We start from the raw sequence: 20,113 nt of genomic DNA, 5'->3' as shown, positions 1-20,113 counted from the left end.
TTTCAGCATTTCTAAGAATGGAAGCCCCAAAAAAATAAGCACAATCATACCGACTGTAATATGGACACTGATACACACAGAAATGAAGCTTGCAATCCTGAAAATGCCCCTGGTAGAGGAGTATTCCAAGCTCCTAAAACCATAACTAATAAATTGAACCAGTGCTACGAAGCCTAGGCCGTTTCCATTGGTTCAACTGAGTCTCGATGATCAACCTGAACCGGGTAAAGTTTTAATTTAATATTAATTATTATACCAGATTGACCTGCAGTCAAATCGGACGAATCACACCGGGTTGCAATTCATCTACTAAATCAATCCAATCAAATTTAATAGTAGAAGGAAAATGAAAATTTTTTAACAATGTTGATACTTTGATCTGACCCAAACCGGCCCTTAACTGGGTCAACGCCTGATGTGGGCTTGAAACAATTGAAATATAAGTACATATAATGTTGGAATTCAAACACTTTAATTGTCACATAAAATGTGCTGTACACAAAGTATCCATCAGCAGCACCCTTTTTCACTAGATTGATACCTAAATATGGAATCCATTAACACCTACATTTTGAATAAAGTACGCCTTTAAATATGTTTGAATAAATAGCAACCAAAGAAAGAAAGCGGGGATAGTGTTCCTTCACCTGGAATCAAATCCAGACAGAAACAGAATAAAGTTCTTCGTGAGAATATATCAGCTCCAATGTGAGAGCATTTCTGCAACGCATAATTGGCCAGCACCATAAGCAACCAGAAAAATAGAATTTGAATTTTTTGGGGTCTGGGAGGAGAGATGGACATCTGCCTCTTCATCTGTTAGAAGAAAAAAAGGTCTCCAGATGAGATAATCAATTATAGAACACAAGATCAACCCTTCAAGTTTTTGACCTCTTCTGCTTTTGAGAAACAAACCTAACCCCTTGCTTCCCAAGTTCCAAAGTCTTCACTCTACCATCATCTAATGTGACAGATAATGAGGAAGTACCTTCAATGGTGTCAGTAACCATCCCCTTATGCCTGGATTAACAAAACAATAAGAGTTAGTAGACTGCCCATGCACTAAAAATATAATACAGAATTAAACCATGAGATTAACATAATAGAAAAAGCCACATAGACTTTTTAATCTCTTTCTTATCAATGTGTTCCAAAGTTTCCAAGAAAAATACTCACCATGAATTGTCAGATGACTGCTGAACTTCAACTCTCTTTCCAATAGCATCTTTACCCAATTTTTTTAAAATCCAGTTCGCATCCATCATCTCATCCATTAAACTGTCTTGATTTGACTGTGAAGCATCTTCATCTTCATTAAATAAGTATTTGTCTGTGAAGGGTGATGATGGTCTCTTTCTTTTTGACCGTTGGCCCTTAACTGAACTCTTTTCTTCATCAAGCTGAGAAGCCTGTGAATTTTGATTTTCAAGACTTGGTTTCCTGAATTTAAGCTTCAGTGAAGGCTTAAAATCCTTTGGTAATGAATGCAAAATTGGCGTATCATCATTGCTACCCCCAAGTGCATCAGATCTGCCTTCTAATTGCTTCCCTGAAAGCTTATCACCTCTTAGATAGGCAACCTCACCACCAGGCCCAGCTGCAGCCCTGCTTCCATCTTTGTTTCTTTTTCCTAATGATAGACGCATGTTCTCTGGTTCAGATCCATCAGTACCACAACCACTCCCAGTTGTTGTGTTTGATTCAGAAATTTCTTGCCTAACTTTTCCAAATTTGATCACATTTCCATCTCTTCCTTGAATCTTCAAACCTCTTGAGTGGCCAGTATGATCAACTCTCTCTCCTGCAAATTGAAGAAATAAATGAATTTAATAACAGCAGCTCCAAATTAAATCTCAAGTAGTAGTTACATGCAAAGACAAAAGCCCACAAAACAAATTGATCTTGAAACCTAATTTTTACCATTGCCAGATTTAGCACTGCCATCACGTCTATCCAGCACAAACTTACTATTGGTTTTCTGCAGGCTTGTATCTTCAGTGCCTGCTCATGAGTAAGAAGTCATCAGCCATTTACCCAGGAGAGAACAAGAGTACCATTAATCAACTAATGAGAACTAAATGATTGTTTTCAAAGAGAGGATCTGAAACTAACAGGTTACATCCAACACAGTTTCTTTTAACCACAAAAAAGTGTAAATAATAAAACTTAAGTCTAAGCTTTGAACTAAATAAATATAAGCCTAATATATTTAATAATCAATCAGTACTCCCTTTATATTGATAACTCTTGAAAAATCGCCCATCTCTACCTAAAATACAAATAACTTGGGACCAAAAAAGAAAAAACATTACCATTTGTGGTTGTTACATCTTGTTCCTTTTGGCAGCTTGAAGCATCAGATCGAGGGGAGTTGGTAACATTTATTTTTCGTGCACCTAGATTTATAACTAATTTCTTTGCCTTTACAGCCTTAGGCTTGTTACCATGTTTTCCAGAATCATCTCCACTGTCCAAATCATGGGTTTTATTACTCTTGAATTTTACTCTGGATATCTTATCTTCATCACTCACCATCACCTCATCCACAAATTTGTGTTTCAAAACCCCTGGTTGATTGACAGAGCATACTCCTTCAGGATGACTTACAACCCCAGCAACAGAAGAAGATATATTTGGTCCTTCATTTTTAGGAGACTGCATGCCATCAAGCAAGCTTTGCCCCAGAGATAGAGCATCATGTTGTTCTTCATAACTCTCCTGTGGTTCAGTTCTACTTTCCAAGGGCATATGATATCCTTTTCTAGTGGGATACTTCTTATTTGACCATTTCTTTCCATATTCCTTCGCCTTTTTGGGTGAATTATCAACTGATCCTTTGAGAGAGAGCTTCAAGGAACGTCCAGATTCATTCTTTAGTACCGTATGAACATTTTCATCATCGTCAGAATATGGTGAGATGGAAAATATTTCATCTTCAGTAGGCAACCCTGCAGCAGCCCTCAAGCTAGCAATTAGATCTTTATCAGCCATATCTTTTCTTCTCCAAAGCTCACGAACAGCATCCTCAAGATCCCTGACCTAGCAATGTAGATTAAATTATAAGATTTAGGAGAAAAAAAGGGCAAAAAAGCTAAAGAGAAAATAAAGAAATAAGTGTCAAGTTCAACATTCTAAAAAGAAACCTACTGCTACTCCTTGCTGCTGAAAGAGATAGAGAAACAACATTACAATAAACAAACCTGGTAGCATTCCCCACGACATGTGGGACATTTATACTGTAGATTCCCATCTACTTGGAATTGTAGATACCTTTCGTCACTGCAAAACAAGTTTTTTACAGAATAAACGTCTCATATCTAAAAGGTACAAACTAGTTTGAAGCAGTCAAAATGGTAACTTCAAAAAAAAAAATGTTACACTAAGGAAGAAGTCAAAGCAAATGCTTAGCCACCTGTACTTCAGCACAACCAACAGATAAACCATAAACATGGATTCATGCAAGAGCTTCTATGTTCCTGTTTGACCAAAACAATCAAGCTACTCCACCAAGTCAAAAGAACCAGAATTGCCCCAAGGTGAATTAGTCTTTGCTAAAATGAAAGCCATGCAAGTAAAACAGCCAATTCCAGGAGTGCTTCAAAACACAGCTAGCCTACAATGGTGACAACCTCGGGCAGTGAGTGGATTATGCCTACCCTAGCTCTTTTTTATTTTAAGGAAACTTTAATATGCATATTACTGCATAAGAACATTTATATATACTTACCCAAGCTAAAGAGACCCTAAATAGCTACATCGAAAATTGGGGAGAGAGACAAAGAATTAATCAACCATGACCCAACGTATACTGTAAAGTATTTATGAGAAATCAAATAGTATTGGTAAAAAGTTGACTATCGTGCACACAAGTATCTACCACAGAAATGTATAATCACATCAACACAAATGGAATCAAAAGAAAAGGTCTCAAATCTACCCCAAAATCTCACATAAACACAAGACAAAGTGGTAGAAATAATCCCGATGTGTTCATCAATTAACAAAGCAGCAACAAACCTGATTCCATCACATTGGCAGTGCACCCAGCGCAGGCAAACATCACAGCAAACCATCGGTGTTGATTCTGAGTCTCTATAAACCTACACGGTAATGGTTAGGTCAGAGCATGTAGTCAAACTCATTCATAAAAAAGTATTTAAAATAGACATAAAGTTATATGTTACACACCCTTACATATTTATATCAAAAGAGAGAGAAAAAAAGATGAGATAACAGATTGAAAATGCATGCTATCCAAGGAATTCGATTGATGGCATCACTAAAATGTGCAACCAGCACAACAGCCAAACAAATAGATAAAATAAATAAAGACAATAAGAAGAAGATCAACATTCCTCAAGAAATATTATACCTTCAAACAAACAGGGCAGTAATTACCCTTCACAAACAATCTTCCACAAGCATCACAACAAGTGTATCCCAGAAACCACCTGTAAGATTAAAAAAGAAATGATAAACTGGCCTGCTGATAATAGGAGTCACCAGATATACCGAAGATAAGTAATGAAAATTCATCATTACCGCACGCTTAGGCCATTTCCTGGGACATTGGATCCACAGCTATGACACCTTGTATGCTTTGGGCACAAATACGGTCCAGAACTAACATTCTACACCATCCAAAAACAAATAAATAAATCTTGTTATTTTAACTGGGTACAAAGCTCAGACATGAGAAACGGACACAACCTTGTGAGGAGGATGCTGACAGTAACAATGATAAGCACCATCACATCTTCTACAGAACATAAACTTATTTGGATCCCCAGTTCGTCGACAAATCTAAAGAAAGAAGATAAATTTGAAGTGTAAGTGCAACTAAATTTGATGATAACACAGGTAAGAAAACTAAAACCAACTCTGCTAACAACATTATAGATTCAGATAATATATCAAACATTAAATTTATGGAGTAGACAGTTGTTTCTTTTTAACTGATAAAAAACAGAAATATCCGGATTCTCTGCAACTTTTGAGCAGAAAGGATTAGCAAAAACAAATGGCAGATAGATGCCAGGTCTATGACAAATTGGCAAATGGCAATCATCAGAATAGGGTTACAGTGTGAAAGAATGAAGCATTCAATTGATCTTTCACACACAAAAAAGAAATAAGAATGCTAGTAAAACTACCATATGCTGAAGTACCTCACAAGTTCGGCAAGAAGGGCACTTCCAAGAACTCCAATGAAATAATTCTACAAATGAAGCCCGATATGAGAAAACTATTAAATTGCAGCATTATAATTTTGGGGACATTATATAATACCTCTATTTCTTGCCCAGTTTTTCAAGCAGTTCCTATGGTACTTCTTGCCACAACTTTTGCATGAAAGCATCCTCCTTGCTCTTTCACTTCCTTCATTTTCACCCACAAAGCAAAGCCTGCACATTATGTTCACGTTTGACTGGCCCTGTTCTTCTCCAGCAACATCTTTTGAGGCAAGCTGTACGAAGGAAAGAAATGAGTGATTTGTGGAATTGACAAATGCAGAGACAATATACTGAACTAACAAGATGGCAAGCCAGCAAAACCTTCCCCAATTTGCAAGTTGGTGTAGAAAATATTCATGAAGAAAACATTTAAGCAAACACTTTTGCACAGTTTTTGGAAGACAAAAAACCCAACTATAACCAATTAATTAAATAACACAAAATTTCATAGCATAAGCTCAACAAATCCACATTAATTTGATAAAATAGTTATAGTAGTGAGAAATCAACAAAATCACCATGCCCTCCTGCAACAAACTTTCAAAAATGTAACATAAATTGAGGAGAAAAAATAGAACACCCATTATACAAAAAACACAAACACACTAAACTCATTATCATAGATGAGTAAACTAAAATCCTGACACACACATGTAAATATACGATTAAAAAATAAACTATATAATCAACCATTAAGATTAAGCTGAATTTCAAAATCCCAAACCAAAATTTCAACTATTAACGAAAGTTAAAAATAACCAGCAAAAACAGAATACAATAAACACTTGACAACAGCAATATGAAAGAACCCAACCGCAATATCACCGGACTCGAACCGTCTGGCATAATCCTCGGCAGCAACCATGGCCGCGGCGGCCTTGCGTTGCAAAGCCACACGCTTAGTCTGCGCGGACACGGCGGCAGCGGCCTCATCAGCGGCATCTGCAGCAGAAATTCCATCGACAACGAGCGACTGCGACTGCGGCTGCGGCTGCGGCGGAGGTTGCGGAAGCTCAGGAACGCTGACCTGAACCGTACTCCCCTCTTTCGAAACCCTAATCTCGCCCCAAGGATCGTCCAAAAACCGCTCCAACAAAACGACCTCGTGTAGGAAGTCGCTCCGCGCCTTTGCACTCTGAACGCTCCGCGTAAACCCTAGAGTGCAAAAGCAAATTCGCTTGCTACAAAAAACAAACACCACCAAAATTTAAAAAAAAAAAAACAACAACAACAGCATAGAGAGAGCTCGTTATTTGAATAAAGAGCTCGCGAGCGAGAGAGCAGAAAAACGAAGAAGGGAGAGAAATGGAGAGAGAGCTTTATCTATTTTTATTTAGAGAGCATAAATTGTAATAAAAATTAAAAATAATAATACCATGTAATTGGGCAAGCAACGTGAAAGGCCATAGTGAGTGAGTTGAGCGAGTCAGTGATTTTGGGGAGAATAGAAATTTTTAGAATTTAGATTTAGAGATCGCTCGACTCGCGCTTAAAAATATATATATATTTAAAAGATAAATAAAAATAAAATATTTTTTTTCCTTTTTCTTTTTCTTTTTTATTTTCTTTCAAAGTAATCGCCTACGCGGCCATGTCTCTCTTTCTCTCTTTCTCTCTTTCTGTCTCTCCCTGTAACGTGTGTGATTCAGTTTGGTCGCTGTGTTTCTTTCAAAAAGCGGTGTCGTTTGGGCAGTTGGGCTCTGACTCTCGATAAAACAGTGACCAATGAGAAACTGACGTGTAGATCTAAGTTTGAATTTAGCCCAGTAACTTGCTACTCAAAAGTTATAAAATAGGATCTCTCAGTTTTTTTCTTGTAGGCCACCTATTTTTAAGTTACTGTGGAGATCGATAAATTTTTAACGAAGTCTTAAAAGGGTGCGATTGATCGGTTAATTTTTTAATTAAAATTACATAATTACTTTAAATATGGATTATAATGAAAATTAATATATATAAAATAATATTATATTTAGATTAATTAATATATAAAAATAATTATAGAGCTTGGTTGATAGAAATAAAATAATATTGATGTATTTATTATGGAAAAGGAGAAATTTTAACACCACAAAGGAATTTAAAATAAATGATTGGGAGAAAATTGCAGTTAATCAAAAGTTGTTTTCTTGCTCTTCCTCTCACTTACTGAGTTTGAAAGTAAATTACATTTTCCCACTTGAGTTTTGGCCTAAAACCAGTTATTCACTATTTTGATAACATAAATAACATTTTTTAATCTAAAATCAAATTTTATAAATACAAAAAAAAAGTTATGCCAATAAGTAAAATATATTATTTTATTATTGTTCTTATAATTACCGTATAACCCTAAACTAACAAAAATTTAAAAAAAAAAACTTTAAATATTAAAATTGCATAATAACTTATTTATTTTTGCTTTCATCTTTTTTTTTTTTCTCTCTTCCTAGTTTTAGATCACCGATTATCTCTACCTTTTCCTCTTTTCTTTTGTTTTGTTTCCTTTCACTCTATATTTTTCTTTGGTTTGTTAGATTCAAACTATTGTCGATAATAACCTAAAATCAATTGAGTCATCGACAAATTGATCCGTTAAAGTTGTTGTCAACAACTAATAACACAAAGTAAGAGAAGGTGGGATGATCATGCTGGTCGTAAATATATGATATTAATGGCTAGAGTTTTCAAAATATTTTATAAACTAATTCTTGGTTTTCAAATTTTTGTAAGAGTTAAATTATTATATTAAAGATGTTTGGATCTGATTTATAAAAGAGTTTTTCTTTTTCAAAATTAATGGAAAATTAAATTAATATTTTACTATTACAATATTAATTTTGTTTAACATGCTTTAATTTTGGGTGAAAATGTATTATTTGCATCATATAGAGTGAAAAAGTGTATATAGGCAAAGCACTGGGCGAGACAATGTGATCCACTCTTTGTTTGAATATAACGTCACTGATTTGTCAGCATCAATGAGTTTCGCAGTTGCTGAACAGTATAAGTAAGAAGGATAGAGTTAAATTGGCATTATATGGCCTATTATAATTTATATTTTGAACAAAGTTTTGGGCAATTGAATATCCACTTTATATCGTAATTAAACTATTTTAAATTAAAAATAATATAATATTTAATAATAAAATTATATATTAGTAAAAATATTAAATTAAATATTTAAAATTAAATATATATAATTTTAATGGTATACTATATGTGAAAAAAATATAATCAAATTATAACACCTTTAAATAAATCTTACCTCAATAAAAACACAAAAAAGTTATGTATAATGGGGATCTTTTATTGCTTTGTAAACTCTTAAATGGTCAAAGACTTGGGTTTCAAAAGCAAGACAATAATAGATATACTTATTTATTTTATGAAACTTTTGGGTCCAAATGATTTATATTAAAACTATCGGATGAAAATAATTACCTCTATGTCTACGAATCCTTTAGGTTGAAGACCGAAAAACGACACCGAATCAAGGCATTTTGCCCACCAATTTTTTTTTTAGCAAATAATTTTACCCACCAAATTTTGGTGTAAACGTGGCTGCGCCGGCTGAGATTAAGATCTTCAGAGCTGGGAGCTTCTATGAGAGAGTGGAGAAAACAGAGAAAAAGCCATGAATGCCCCCGATCGTTACGAACGATTCGTCGTCCCCGAAGGAACCAAAAAGTAATCTAAGGCCTCTCTGAAACACTCTTCTATCGGGCTCACGGTATTTGTTATTTTATTTTTGTGTTGCTTCTGTTTTCTGAAAATTTTCATCTTAGGGTTTCTTACGAGAGAGACACGAAGATTATCAATGCAGCGTCGTTTACTATTGAGAGAGAAGAGCACACTATCGGCAACATTCTTCGCATGTACTTTTTCAGTTTGTTTATATTTCTTACCTCTGCTTTTTTTTTTTGCTATTTGAGACTTGATTAAATCCTAATTAATCTTTTTGTTTAATGATGATTAGGCAATTACATAGAGATGAGAATGTGTTATTCGCTGGTTACAAGCTCCCTCACCCTCTTCAGTACAAAATCATTGTTAGGGTTAGTATTTTTGTTATTATTTTTTAATTTTATGTGTTTGTTTTTGTCAGTCTAGCCTGACTTAACTCTAAGTATGTATGTTTTTAATGGCTCAATTGCATATTAGATGCTGATTGTAATCGGGCAATTATCTTCCAGGTTTGTTGTTTTTATTTGAAACCATTGTTTTCAGAATTTGGGGTTCAGGAAACTTTATCTGGAGAGTGCATGCTTGTGTGAGTTATAAAAGATTGATAATGTTTGGGCAATGCTTTGTAAGATAACAGTATTTGTTTTGAAAGTTTCAGAAGGATTTTAGTAGAAATGAAAGAATTAATAAGCTAAGATCTATATTGCCATCGTGTGCTTGCTGGAATTTGCTTTTTGGTTATTTGTGTACAATTGTATAATGCTTCATGTGGTTGCACATCTCAGTTTGAAGAATTCAGATATTGTTTGACTGTGTTCTATAATAGGCTGAATGAGGAAAAAAATAACCTATTTAAAAGTTTTTGTCCAAATGAGAATTTTTAGACTAGCTTGGTTAACGGTTTGAGAATTTTATTATTTGGTTGAATTGATATATTGGAGGTCTAATGAACAAATATTAAATTATGGAATGAATACATAGATATATGCTTTTTGAGAATGGGATTTCTATTGACTTTGTGATTAATGGCTTGCAGCGCCCTTTTTGGCTAAATTTGCCCATGTATGGTTATGACATTGGCTTTGATTTACTAAATTCTGGTTTCATAACTTATTTGATGTAATTTTGTAGATTCACACCACAAGCCAGTCTTCACCAATGCAGGCATATAACCAGGCTATAAATGACCTCGATAGGGAACTTGACACACTGAAAAGTGCATTTGAGGTGTGGCATCTCTCTTTTTTGGTCTTCTTTTAATCATTTAACTTTAAGCATCCTTCTTTGATGCTATTAAAATGTTGTCATGATCTTCAGAAAATTTGTCATTCGCCAATAAATTCTATGGTGGGCATAACTTTTTGCATTTGGTCACTCTTTTATTTATAAAGTACTTGATACATTCTTATAGAAAATGTGTCTTGGATTGTGATTCAATAGTTTGGTGTTTAGTTGACATTGGTGTGTTGAATATGGGTGCACTTCAGTTGTTTTTGAAGTGTTTTATCAGGGCGTTATATAATGGTGAGTGTGATTGGGAACTTGTGGTGAATGTTTGTCAATAGACATTATTTGTCTTCTGTGCTTATTAAAGTTGGTTCTCAGTAAGTTGTTATCGAAGTGTGTTCCAGATGCCTGGCACAAAATTCGTAATATTATTCTAATTGGAAGAGTTAAGCCCTGCTACACTTTCTAGTTTCTGTGTATGTGTTGCTAGGGACACAAGCGTATTTTAACTTGATTTCTTACTTTTCTAAGTGTATCTGTTTGTAGGCTGAGGCTGCAAAGCATTCAAGAGACTATTAATGTACATTTCTTCAGCAGTTGTTTAAAAGTTTGGTCCTTGGTGCTGGACAGAAGTTAAGAAATTCTTGTTATTGTAATGAACTAATGTTTTGAGTGATGAATGCGTGGTGTAACAAGAGGTTTTGACAGCACAAATTGGCATCCTGAATACAGCAAAAATTTGCAGATTGTTGAACCACCTTTAGTTTCTTATTTTATGAACATTAATGTAACATGAGATTCCACTTGTTTGATCCACCTCATGCCTCTTCTCAAAGCTTCTTTTTTTTTATTTATCCATAACTCTTGAGCTATCTTTCGGGGCTTAAATTTTGCATCACTAACTTAACCCTCGTTTTGGGCGTTTCGAACGGAGCTTTTGTGTGCAAACATTAATAAGCTGAAGAACTTGAATTAAACTGCCGAGTTAGAGTTTTTGCATAAGTTCAACTTGAGTGTGGCTTGAGTCCACCCCTAGTTTCAGGTAAACTAATATGCATATTAACTTTATAACATGCATCCTAAAAGCTAAATATAAGTCAAATTCTCACAAAACTGATCAGTTTCTCTGCATCTTTCTTCTTGCCTAATCGATTCAAAAAATCAATCAACTGTTTAAAGCTTTAATTTTAAAATAAAATCATTCACCAGTCATATTTTATTTATTAACAACGAGTATACAAACATTTAGAGATCAAATTAAAAAAAAAAAAAACTTAATAAAAAGTTAAAAGATTGTTAATGTATAGAATTTCCAGATAAAATAAGAGAAATTAAAAAAGTAAAAAAGCTCTATTGTATTATTTGCCTTCTTGCAACATACTTCTTCTTTCTCCATTTTTCTTTTTAGAGTACATGGTTAATTTCTGTCCGTTTTCTAATTAACGAGTAGAATTCTACAATCTGCCTATGGTAATTGTGGTCCTAAAGTCATTTCATATATATGTATATTTATATTTACATGATAGAGAAGTCTTCATCAAGTCCATCAAGCCCTCCTTTAGTGTCATGTTGTTTTATGATCAAAACCGAAGTACTGACTGAAAAATCTGAGCCAGAGAGAACATCCCCAACTGGTCCCAATTCTGGACATTGTTGCCAATCATTCATTCCTGCAGTCAAAGTTGAGTTCACTCTCCCTCCTCTCCCTACAATTATGAGTGCATATTGGCCTTCAAGTGACCTCAGTGTTTCATATGTTTCTGCAGAATTTGCCATGTGCTTTTCCTTGTAAGCCACATGCCCTCCAGCTACATGTCTCTCATAAAACTCTGCAAATGCTTCATCATCAAGCTTCATCTCTTCTTCATACTCAGCTGTGTTGTCTCTGTGAAAACTTCTCTGTGAGTTCTCTGAATTGTCTAGTAGGAATCTTATCACTGTCAGTCTTACTCCCCGATGCCTTGCCACTCTTCCTGCGTATGCCAATGCCTCTCTGTCATCCCTTCCTCCTATAAATATCACTGCCACATTCATTGGTGTTTGTGTTGGTGACTTTTTTCCCATCTGTCCAAGCCCTCTGTCCACCAGGATCCCTATTGAACATGATGAATTCCTCAGCAGCTGTTTGGAACAAGAAAAAATTAATAAAAAATTGAATATTTTCTTAGGATGACAACACTTTGCAGATAACTGGCAGAATTTTAAATTTCCCCGTTAAGAGAACAAACTTTTGAATTTTTCCATTGAAATAATTAAAATTTTAATATATTAAACTAATTACGCTATTTTAAAATAAAATGTAATAACCAATTCTAATTATGCTTCTTTATATTCTTTAATAAAAAATATTAAAAATTTGATCATTTCTATATAATAATATAAAAATTCAATTCTTTTAATAATTAAATATAAGAGTTCAGTCCCTTCAAATTTTGTTAATATAACACTAACTAAAAGTATTGATTTTCAAAATTTCTTTTTAAGGAAATCAAATTTTTAGATTTTGTTATCAAAGTATTAAACATATATAATTAAAACGGTTTTGTTTTGTTTTAAAATCAATATAACTAGTTTGATTAATAAAACTATATATATAAATAATAATATTATTTTAATTATCAAATTATATATTAATATATCATTATTTTTATATATATTATTTTTAGTATAATACATTTAATAGTAATTAATATTATAAAAAACACGTTTGGTATTATTAGTTTTGTTTTAAACACAACTAGTCAAAGTTTAGTATAACAAATGAGTAATATTATGTGTATCTAATTTAGATATACAAATGTATACACACTCATATGTGTCATTATATGATTGGTTATTATTTTATTCTTAATTTAAAATCATCTAATCACATGATAATACATATAAATGTGTATATATTTATATACTTAAAATAGGTACATATAAATTTATTGATAACGGATATTGAAGTTTGACTATTATACAGAAAAACGTGAGAGATCCAGAAAACAACAAACTTTAGTTCTTTCGATAAGAAAAAGAGACAATTGGATAAAATTTTGCGAATTACCTTACGGTTGACATACCGGAAGCCAGGATGGCCGGCGTCTAATGTACCATCAGGCTGTTGTCTTTTATGAAATGGCAAGACTATGAGAGAAACCATGAGGTCTTCACCGATAACGCAGATATCTTGTGGCATGCCACCGAAAGATGACAGAGCAAGCATTCGTTTGAGTGTGATACCTTCACCATTTTCATCCACATAAGATTGGACTCCCCTGGTGATTTCTTCTCTCATTTCCATCACCGCCTTGTCCGTCACAGTCACTGTGTCCACAGACTCCAACGCTCCTTCTTGATGCACAAGCGTAGCAGCGATCTGGTCTGTGAGTTCGATCAAGTCAGTAACATAAACCATGATTCCAGGGTTAGCTGGCCCTCGAGAAATTTCAATGAAGTTGATAGTAGAAGCCAGATTATGAGGGCCATGTAGACAAAGCAAAATTCTCAGCTGCTGTGATGGGTCAAGCCCCTGCAATGCCATCCGCCGAGTTGGTGCACGTTTCCTTGCTCGTTCAATGATATGCCTCACCACAAATGGGGTGTGCACAACGGAGAGGAAGATGCAAATCACAATTATAGCGTTTGTTGTAGCTGTGATTAGACCTAAATGCTGCATTTGGTTGCAGGACATAAAAGTTTAATCCAAAAAAGCCGATAGTTCAATAATTTCAGCAAGAAAATTTGAAAATTCAATCTCTTCCAAAGAAAAAAATGTAACAGATGTTATAATGCCTAAGAATTTGTATAAATCAAAGGTTTTGGAAACTTACAGCAAAGGAAAGGACAGCCAAGAAAATAGCAAAATGGCCCTTTGCAGTCAACAAAAGCCCCAGTGCAACAGACTCAGGCAAACGAAAACCTAACAGAAATCCACAGATGACTGTTCCAGTAACTTTCCCAACTATATTTATGGCTATAAGCATGAAGAACCTTGCCCAGGTGCCTAAATTGGCAGCTTCAAATCTATCAAGACGAGCATGGTAACCCACCCAAAAGAAGAAAATAGGATAATAAACAGTGCTTAACAAGTAATTGATTTTTCCCACTGTCCACTTTGAGATTCTCCCTTCGGAAGGGAAAAAAATCCCAGCCATAAATGCACTAAGAATGGAGCTGTAACCATACCATGGAGAGCAGCTGCATACAAACACCATGAAGGCCAGTGACAGCACAAGATGTGTGCCTTTCATGGCTTTGCCTTCAGGGTTTTCATTGTTGATCCAGTTCATGAAAACTGGTGAAACTTTTGCAGCAAAAACTGACTGGATGATGAGTGCAGCACCCTTTGTGACATATGCTTTAATGCTATCTTCAAAAGTTGCTAGTCTTGGGAAAAAAATACTTGCCAAGCAAATCATAAGCATTGAAACCATATCAGCATGAACTCCTGCAGCCATTCCAAGTTTTCCTATATCAGACTTGCCTATCTTGAGACTTGTTATGACTCTAGACAGTATATGAGAGCCACTGCCTGCTGCAATGAATGCCAGGCAAAGGGTAAAGTCAATACTTGGAGTCTTTGCATAATGAAGAAATGGGGTTATGCTGCAAGATAAAATGAATGTAGAAATCATCCCGGAATAGGCCACAATAGCACCTCGAGTGGGTCGTTTTAGAATCACATAGAAATCCATCTCCAATCCCAACACAAACATGTAGAAAATCATGCCAAATTCTACTATAAAATCGATTGTCATTATCACTTCTGCCTCAAACGAGTCACGAATCTTTTTTATGCTGCCTAGAACCAGCCCAATCTGCATCATCCCACAAAGATCAAATCATTAACTAAAATGCAAAGACAAAACTACCCAGAACATGAAAAATACAGAGCTAAGATGGGAAACTTACAATGATATCAGAAGCTATACGAGGTTGATATACAGGCTTCAGAAGGTGATGTGCAAGATTGCTCAAAATAAACGCCAACATGAGACCCAGAACTTTTCCTGAGCCATTATTGGCCAATGTTATGCGTACAAAATCCTTACATTTCTTACCTTTACCTGCCATGTTTCTCTTTTCTTTTTCTTCACAGTCGTTTCCGTCCCGAATGTGGAGACGTTTGTGATATTATTTTTCCAAAGAAATGGAAAAGTTTGGCTGATGATCAATGTCAAAACTATTTCTTTGCAGTTTTTTTCTCTTATTTTTATTATTTTTCTTTTGGGTGCCACTGTGAGATAAATTAACGGTTCTTATTGATTGCTTTGAGCCTTTGAGTGAGGAGAAATTGGAGGAGCAAGTTAAGGTGACTAGGCCATGTAATGGTGAAGATTGGGGCTCATGAAGAGAGCAAAATTACTAAACAAGATCATCAGTAGAGAGAAGATAGAAAGTGCATCATTAATCTTCATTACTGACATACACAAACTCCTTGACTCTTTCAAGAGCGTTCTTATCATTTTCTTTTCCAGAAACTTGTATATTTTCATCAACATAAAAATTCAGTGAAAAATATCATATAAACCAATAATAATTCTTTATTACAGAAGAATCAATCCACCATTAGAACAACCAATTAATTACGAAATCAGTAATTAAATATATCATTATATGTAATAGAAATTATTCTATCCAAATTTATTGCCTTGACATGTCATTTTCTTCTCTTATCATCACGGAATCATATTTTGTCTCTATAAATTATTTTTACCTTATTGTAACACTATTTTTTATATTTCTATTATTATGAATTATTACTTTTAAGTAATTACAAAATTATCTTGTATAATTTCATCTTTTTTAGTTATCTTTATGTGATTATAAAATTATTTTATATTAAAAAGTATGAGATGATATGATATTTAATTTTTATGAATGTCTAGATTCATTATATTAAAATTTAAATGTATCATATTATGTAAATAATCAAAGGGGATGCCTACATAAAATCCATTTCTTGATGAAAACATCGATGCAAGTCCACCAAATCAGTTTGTCACTACTCTTCCTGTGCCTTGTGTAACTGAAAAAGGATTAAAATAAAAAGCCTATAAATAAGTGGATTAAATCGGTGATGAAACTATAGAAATGTAATTTTAAACTTCTAAATTTTAATAAATCACATGCAAATCCCAAAGTTCCACCAATCAGCTATTACAACAGTCATTAAACCCATCTTCTCCTATTATCAAACGAATATCAGCTGCCAGTATCCAATCTCTCTCTAGAATCTTCTTCGTTCCTACAAGAACATAACAAACCACATATTTACATTTCAATTTAAAGAACAGTCTGCAGATCTTGTCTCAATTGATTTTGTTTCCATTTTCTTTCACTGGGTTTAATAGGATTCCAGGAAGTGATAATTAAAATCAATGGAGGACGTTCAGGAGCAGCAGAAAAGTCAACCTCTTGGTGAATTTACCATCTTTTATCTTAATGTGACATTTTAAAGATTCAATTTTGTTTAAATCTTGTGCTTGCCCATTTAGAAAAAATGTGAATTTCTTGTTCTAGGGCTATCGATTTATGATCTTTAAATTTGTAGTATGCAGAATCTTGTGATTTTAATGGATTTCGAATGAAATATTTCGAAACATATGTGGGTTTAAAAAAATCTCTGGTGTGTTTTTTAGGGCAAGAAGATGAGAGTGAAATAGTCACTGAGAGTGTTGGGCTTGCACAGAGTGTAGCTCCTCAAGATGGCAGTGGTCCTCCAATAGTGGATTCTAAAGTGGAAGTGCTTCATGATCATGTAACTAAACAGATTATCAAGGAGGGTCAAGGTCAAAAACCTTCCAAATATTCAACATGCTTTGGTAAGTAGACATTGGTATTTGATGTATCAAAGAAGGTTGCTGTTGGTTTTACATATTTTTTAATAATGTGTTGCATGTATCTAAGTGGTTGCTTTATTTGCTGATAGTGCACTACAGGGCTTGGACCGAAAGCACCCAACATAAGTTTGAGGATACATGGCATGAACAACAACCTCTTGAAATAATTTTAGGGAAAGGTATATACCTCCGTAATTTCGAGTTTCTGAAATATTTTGCTTTTACTATTTTCACCATTTTCTGCGCCGTTTGTGGAAGACTTTAATTTAGTTTTTAAACTTGGTTTTAATCCATCTAGTAACCCTGCTGTGATTTTGGTTACATGTGTGTCAAAACAATCATGACATTTAATAGACCAACAGTTTTCAGGTTTACATTTGGTGGGAAATTTAGATGCTTGGTATGTATATATGTAAAAATAAATGTTATTGGAAAAATCTTGTAGTTTAATGTGTATAACGTACTTTTGCTTATGTAACAAAATATTGATAGTTTTATTTTTGCAACAGAGAAAAAAGAAATGACTGGCTTGGCTATTGGTGTGTCCAGCATGAAGTCGGGTGAACATGCCCTGTTACGCGTTGGCTGGGAACTTGGTTATGGTAAAGAAGGAAGCTTCTCGTTCCCTAATGTTCCTCCCATGGCTGACTTAGTATATGAAGTTGTGCTTATTGGGTTTGATGAAACCAAAGAAGTAAGTTGAGTGTAATGGCTTCTTCAATCGGTGTTTATGGATGTTCTGCTTTTAAAAAAATTTTTTTTTTTGAAATTGTGTGAGGTTTATCTTTGTATGATGCTATTAACATGTATTTATTGTCTATGTATTTCATGCAGGGGAAAGCTCGTAGTGACATGACTGTGGAGGAAAGGATTGGCGCTGCAGATCGAAGAAAGATGGATGGCAATGCCTTATATAAGGAGGAGAAATGGGAAGAGGCCAAGCAACAGTATGAAATGGTTACATTCTCATGTTCTCGCTGCCTATTATTTAGTCTCAGCATCTGAGTTTGTACAGATTCTTTTTGTTTTGTTTTTATCTCCCTCTATTTCCTTCCTTTTTTGAAAGTGTGATTTTTGTTGATGTCAGGCCATAGCATATATGGGTGATGATTTCATGTTCCAGTTGTTTGGGAAGTACCGGGACATGGCTTTGGCTGTTAAAAATCCATGCCACCTTAATATGGCAGCATGTCTAATAAAGCTAAAGCTCTATGAAGAAGCCATAGGGCAATGCAGCCTTGTAAGTAAATGCTTATCAGGGAATCAATTTTTTCATTTTAAGTGCCATTATATATTTTTCTTAATTTTAGGCTCTGAATAATGAAAGGGGCTTTTGTATAGGGGTGGATTCAAGCCGAGGTGGCTCGAGCTTGAGCTTGTGAGTGTTTGGCTTATTAAGCTCACAAGCCTGGAAGAGCTCGATTTGAATCATTTAAACAACATCGTTTTGACCACTCAAGTTTGACTGTTTCAAGTCGAGCCGAACTTAAGTTTGGCTCCATTTAAATCCATCCCTACTTTTTTTGTAAGTTGTAAATTAACATATTATTAGAACCAAAGGAACAGCTAGATGGCTGCATGCACAGCCATTAATTATTAAATCTATCAACTAGACTCTGAAAAGAGTAGAATTGAACTTTCTAAAGGAACCAAAAAAGGTTATAGGAGAATTAATGCTTAAACATATCTGAAGCTCACTGGGTTTATTTAAACCAGTTTATGGGTTTGACTTTGCCATGCACTGACCCTATGAAGAATGATTGGTCTAATGGTTGACTGTTTTAAACAAAAATGTATTGCCTGCACAAATAAGTGGAGAATACCCATTGGTGGAAGTAATGTTTGATTCCCTGGCAGTTTATGCATCATTACTTTTAGGCTTAATTTAATTCATGAAAAATGAGGGAGAGATAGAAAAGAGCTGGAAATTTGCTTACTTCCTGCAATGTTTTCCTTTCTTTTCCTGTTTGTTGTGGGGCTGCAATAAAGTTTCTTCCATTCATAAATTCCTACACTTTTGAACCTATCGGCGATATAAAACAGCTTGGAGGTCTTAAGTAGTGGTAACTTGTTATATCATACTTATGCTGGTCAAGACTCTAGAGCTGAGAGGCCATGCTTTGCAGCTTTAAATTGCACTTTTATTCTTCAGGTTATGTTTTGAATCACAATTCACGTTGAGTCGCCTTGTTTTGCTATAGTAAAATTTTAACTACCTTCCCCTATTTATATCTATGGTTTATTGCATCATTATGGCTCCAACAATTTCCAGAACCACCAGGATGCTCTCCTTCCTACATTCATACTCTCATTTTTTACACTTCAATTGAGGGATTTATGTGATGAATATGTTGAAGATTGACACTTTGATTGGATGATGAAATGACAGGTATTAGCTGAGGATGAAAACAATGTGAAAGCCCTTTTCAGACGGGGAAAAGCTAGAGCAGAACTTGGTCAAACAGAAGCTGCACGGGAAGACTTTTCAAAGGCTTGTAAATTTGCACCTGAAGACAAAGCAATTGCAAGAGAGCTTCGTAAGATTGCTGAACATGACAAGGCTGTTTATCAGAAGCAAAAGGAGATCTATAAAGGAATTTTTGGACCTCGACCAGAACCTAAACCAAAGAGTACCAATTGGTTAGTCATCTTTTGGCAATGGCTATTGTCATTACTTTATCGCCTCTTTAGACGCGAGAGAGTCAAAGCTGATTGATGTGAAGTCTGAACATCTAAATATGGGAAGATAATTGATACAGTTCCAGTGATTCTGAATAATGTTTTCAGACTTTTCAATGACCTCTTTCGTTAAGTACTACTTTTTGAACTTTGGTTAGCGTTAAGTCTTTTCTGATGCTCATGTTGCTGATGGATAATATGTTAGTAAAATTTCATTATGCTTGAGTTGATGATTCCTTTTTCAGCTTCTAAGATAAATGGCTGTTCAAATGATAATTTAAGTTCTAATTTCTCTTCACTCTCTCATCAATTGAATCTGTATGGGAAAGCTTTATGCGTAAAGAAAGCATAGTATCAGAAATGCCAATCCCACTGTGTAGTTTATGGAATCAGCCAAAATAAAATAACAAAAGCTTATATTGCAAAATACAAGTTCTTTTCTTGCTTGTGGGGATTAGGAGTGGATTTGATCCAAGCTAA

At 34.5% G+C, this 20,113-nt stretch overlaps 4 protein-coding genes across 6 annotated transcripts; 2 read left to right on the top strand and 2 right to left on the bottom strand.

The window, feature by feature from the left end:
• Positions 1-453: 453 nt before the first annotated feature.
• LOC123213943 lies at positions 454-6,826 on the bottom strand. 3 transcript variants are annotated; one of them, XR_006501781.1, is made up of 14 exons: positions 6,610-6,820; positions 6,049-6,415; positions 5,290-5,467; positions 5,169-5,218; positions 4,711-4,803; positions 4,543-4,631; positions 4,373-4,451; positions 4,018-4,100; positions 3,201-3,279; positions 2,313-3,039; positions 1,921-2,001; positions 1,177-1,801; positions 648-1,020; positions 454-564 (listed from the first exon to the last, which is right to left on the bottom strand). XR_006501781.1 is itself a non-coding variant. In XM_044633582.1 (13 exons), exons 1-13 carry the CDS (start codon positions 6,639-6,641, stop codon positions 879-881), a joined length of 2,625 nt encoding a protein of 874 aa, XP_044489517.1. In that variant the 5' UTR covers positions 6,642-6,820; the 3' UTR covers positions 454-878. The 3 variants fall into 3 exon arrangements, 2 of the variants coding, with proteins under 2 accessions (XP_044489517.1, XP_044489518.1); XM_044633582.1 differs by having other exon boundaries at positions 454-1,020; XM_044633583.1 differs by lacking the exon at positions 1,921-2,001 and having other exon boundaries at positions 454-1,020; positions 6,610-6,826.
• A 1,916-nt stretch (positions 6,827-8,742) lies between these two features.
• LOC123213163 (DNA-directed RNA polymerases II, IV and V subunit 11-like) lies at positions 8,743-10,943 on the top strand. The gene is made up of 5 exons (XM_044632541.1): positions 8,743-8,903; positions 9,002-9,091; positions 9,193-9,271; positions 10,032-10,127; positions 10,674-10,943. Exons 1-5 carry the CDS (start codon positions 8,851-8,853, stop codon positions 10,704-10,706), a joined length of 351 nt encoding a protein of 116 aa, XP_044488476.1. The 5' UTR covers positions 8,743-8,850; the 3' UTR covers positions 10,707-10,943.
• Positions 10,944-11,642: 699 nt separating this feature from the next.
• LOC123214384 (cation/H(+) antiporter 28-like) lies at positions 11,643-15,185 on the bottom strand. The gene is made up of 4 exons (XM_044634122.1): positions 15,024-15,185; positions 13,939-14,929; positions 13,177-13,763; positions 11,643-12,248 (listed from the first exon to the last, which is right to left on the bottom strand). The coding sequence occupies exons 1-4, from the start codon at positions 15,183-15,185 to the stop codon at positions 11,643-11,645; spliced, it is 2,346 nt and encodes a 781-aa protein (XP_044490057.1).
• A 1,065-nt stretch (positions 15,186-16,250) lies between these two features.
• On the top strand, positions 16,251-19,863 carry LOC123214579 (peptidyl-prolyl cis-trans isomerase FKBP42-like). Its single transcript, XM_044634438.1, has 7 exons — positions 16,251-16,532; positions 16,754-16,936; positions 17,044-17,133; positions 17,464-17,648; positions 17,789-17,911; positions 18,042-18,194; positions 19,344-19,863. Exons 1-7 carry the CDS (start codon positions 16,493-16,495, stop codon positions 19,668-19,670), a joined length of 1,101 nt encoding a protein of 366 aa, XP_044490373.1. The 5' UTR covers positions 16,251-16,492; the 3' UTR covers positions 19,671-19,863.
• Positions 19,864-20,113: the final 250 nt, after the last annotated feature.

Source organism: Mangifera indica, chromosome 4 (genome assembly GCF_011075055.1).
Source record: "Mangifera indica cultivar Alphonso chromosome 4, CATAS_Mindica_2.1, whole genome shotgun sequence".
NCBI classification, from domain to species: domain Eukaryota; kingdom Viridiplantae; phylum Streptophyta; class Magnoliopsida; order Sapindales; family Anacardiaceae; genus Mangifera; species Mangifera indica.
The sequence above is the reverse complement of the archived record's forward strand: the minus strand, read 5'-3'. Positions and strand labels throughout refer to the sequence as shown.

Coding starts and splice junctions, on each gene's coding strand:
- LOC123213163 (XM_044632541.1), top strand. CDS start 8,851: ATGAATGCCCCCGATCGTTACGAACGATTCGTCGTCCCCGAAGGAACC. Junction 9,092..9,192: donor ATCGGCAACATTCTTCGCAT/GTACTTTTTCAG, acceptor AATGATGATTAG/GCAATTACATAGAGATGAGA. Junction 10,128..10,673: donor CACTGAAAAGTGCATTTGAG/GTGTGGCATCTC, acceptor ATCTGTTTGTAG/GCTGAGGCTGCAAAGCATTC.
- LOC123214384 (XM_044634122.1), bottom strand. CDS start 15,185: ATGGCAGGTAAAGGTAAGAAATGTAAGGATTTTGTACGCATAACATTG. Junction 14,930..15,023: donor GTATAGCTTCTGATATCATT/GTAAGTTTCCCA, acceptor GGGATGATGCAG/ATTGGGCTGGTTCTAGGCAG. Junction 13,764..13,938: donor TGTCCTTTCCTTTGCTGTAA/GTTTCCAAAACC, acceptor GTCTAATCACAG/CTACAACAAACGCTATAATT.
- LOC123213943 (XM_044633582.1), bottom strand. CDS start 6,641: ATGGCCTTTCACGTTGCTTGCCCAATTACATG. Junction 6,416..6,609: donor GTTGCTTGCCCAATTACATG/GTATTATTATTT, acceptor TGTTTTTTGTAG/CAAGCGAATTTGCTTTTGCA. Junction 5,468..6,048: donor TCGAGTCCGGTGATATTGCG/GTTGGGTTCTTT, acceptor TCCTTCGTACAG/CTTGCCTCAAAAGATGTTGC.
- LOC123214579 (XM_044634438.1), top strand. CDS start 16,493: ATGGAGGACGTTCAGGAGCAGCAGAAAAGTCAACCTCTTG. Junction 16,937..17,043: donor CAAATATTCAACATGCTTTG/GTAAGTAGACAT, acceptor ATTTGCTGATAG/TGCACTACAGGGCTTGGACC. Junction 17,649..17,788: donor GGTTTGATGAAACCAAAGAA/GTAAGTTGAGTG, acceptor TATTTCATGCAG/GGGAAAGCTCGTAGTGACAT.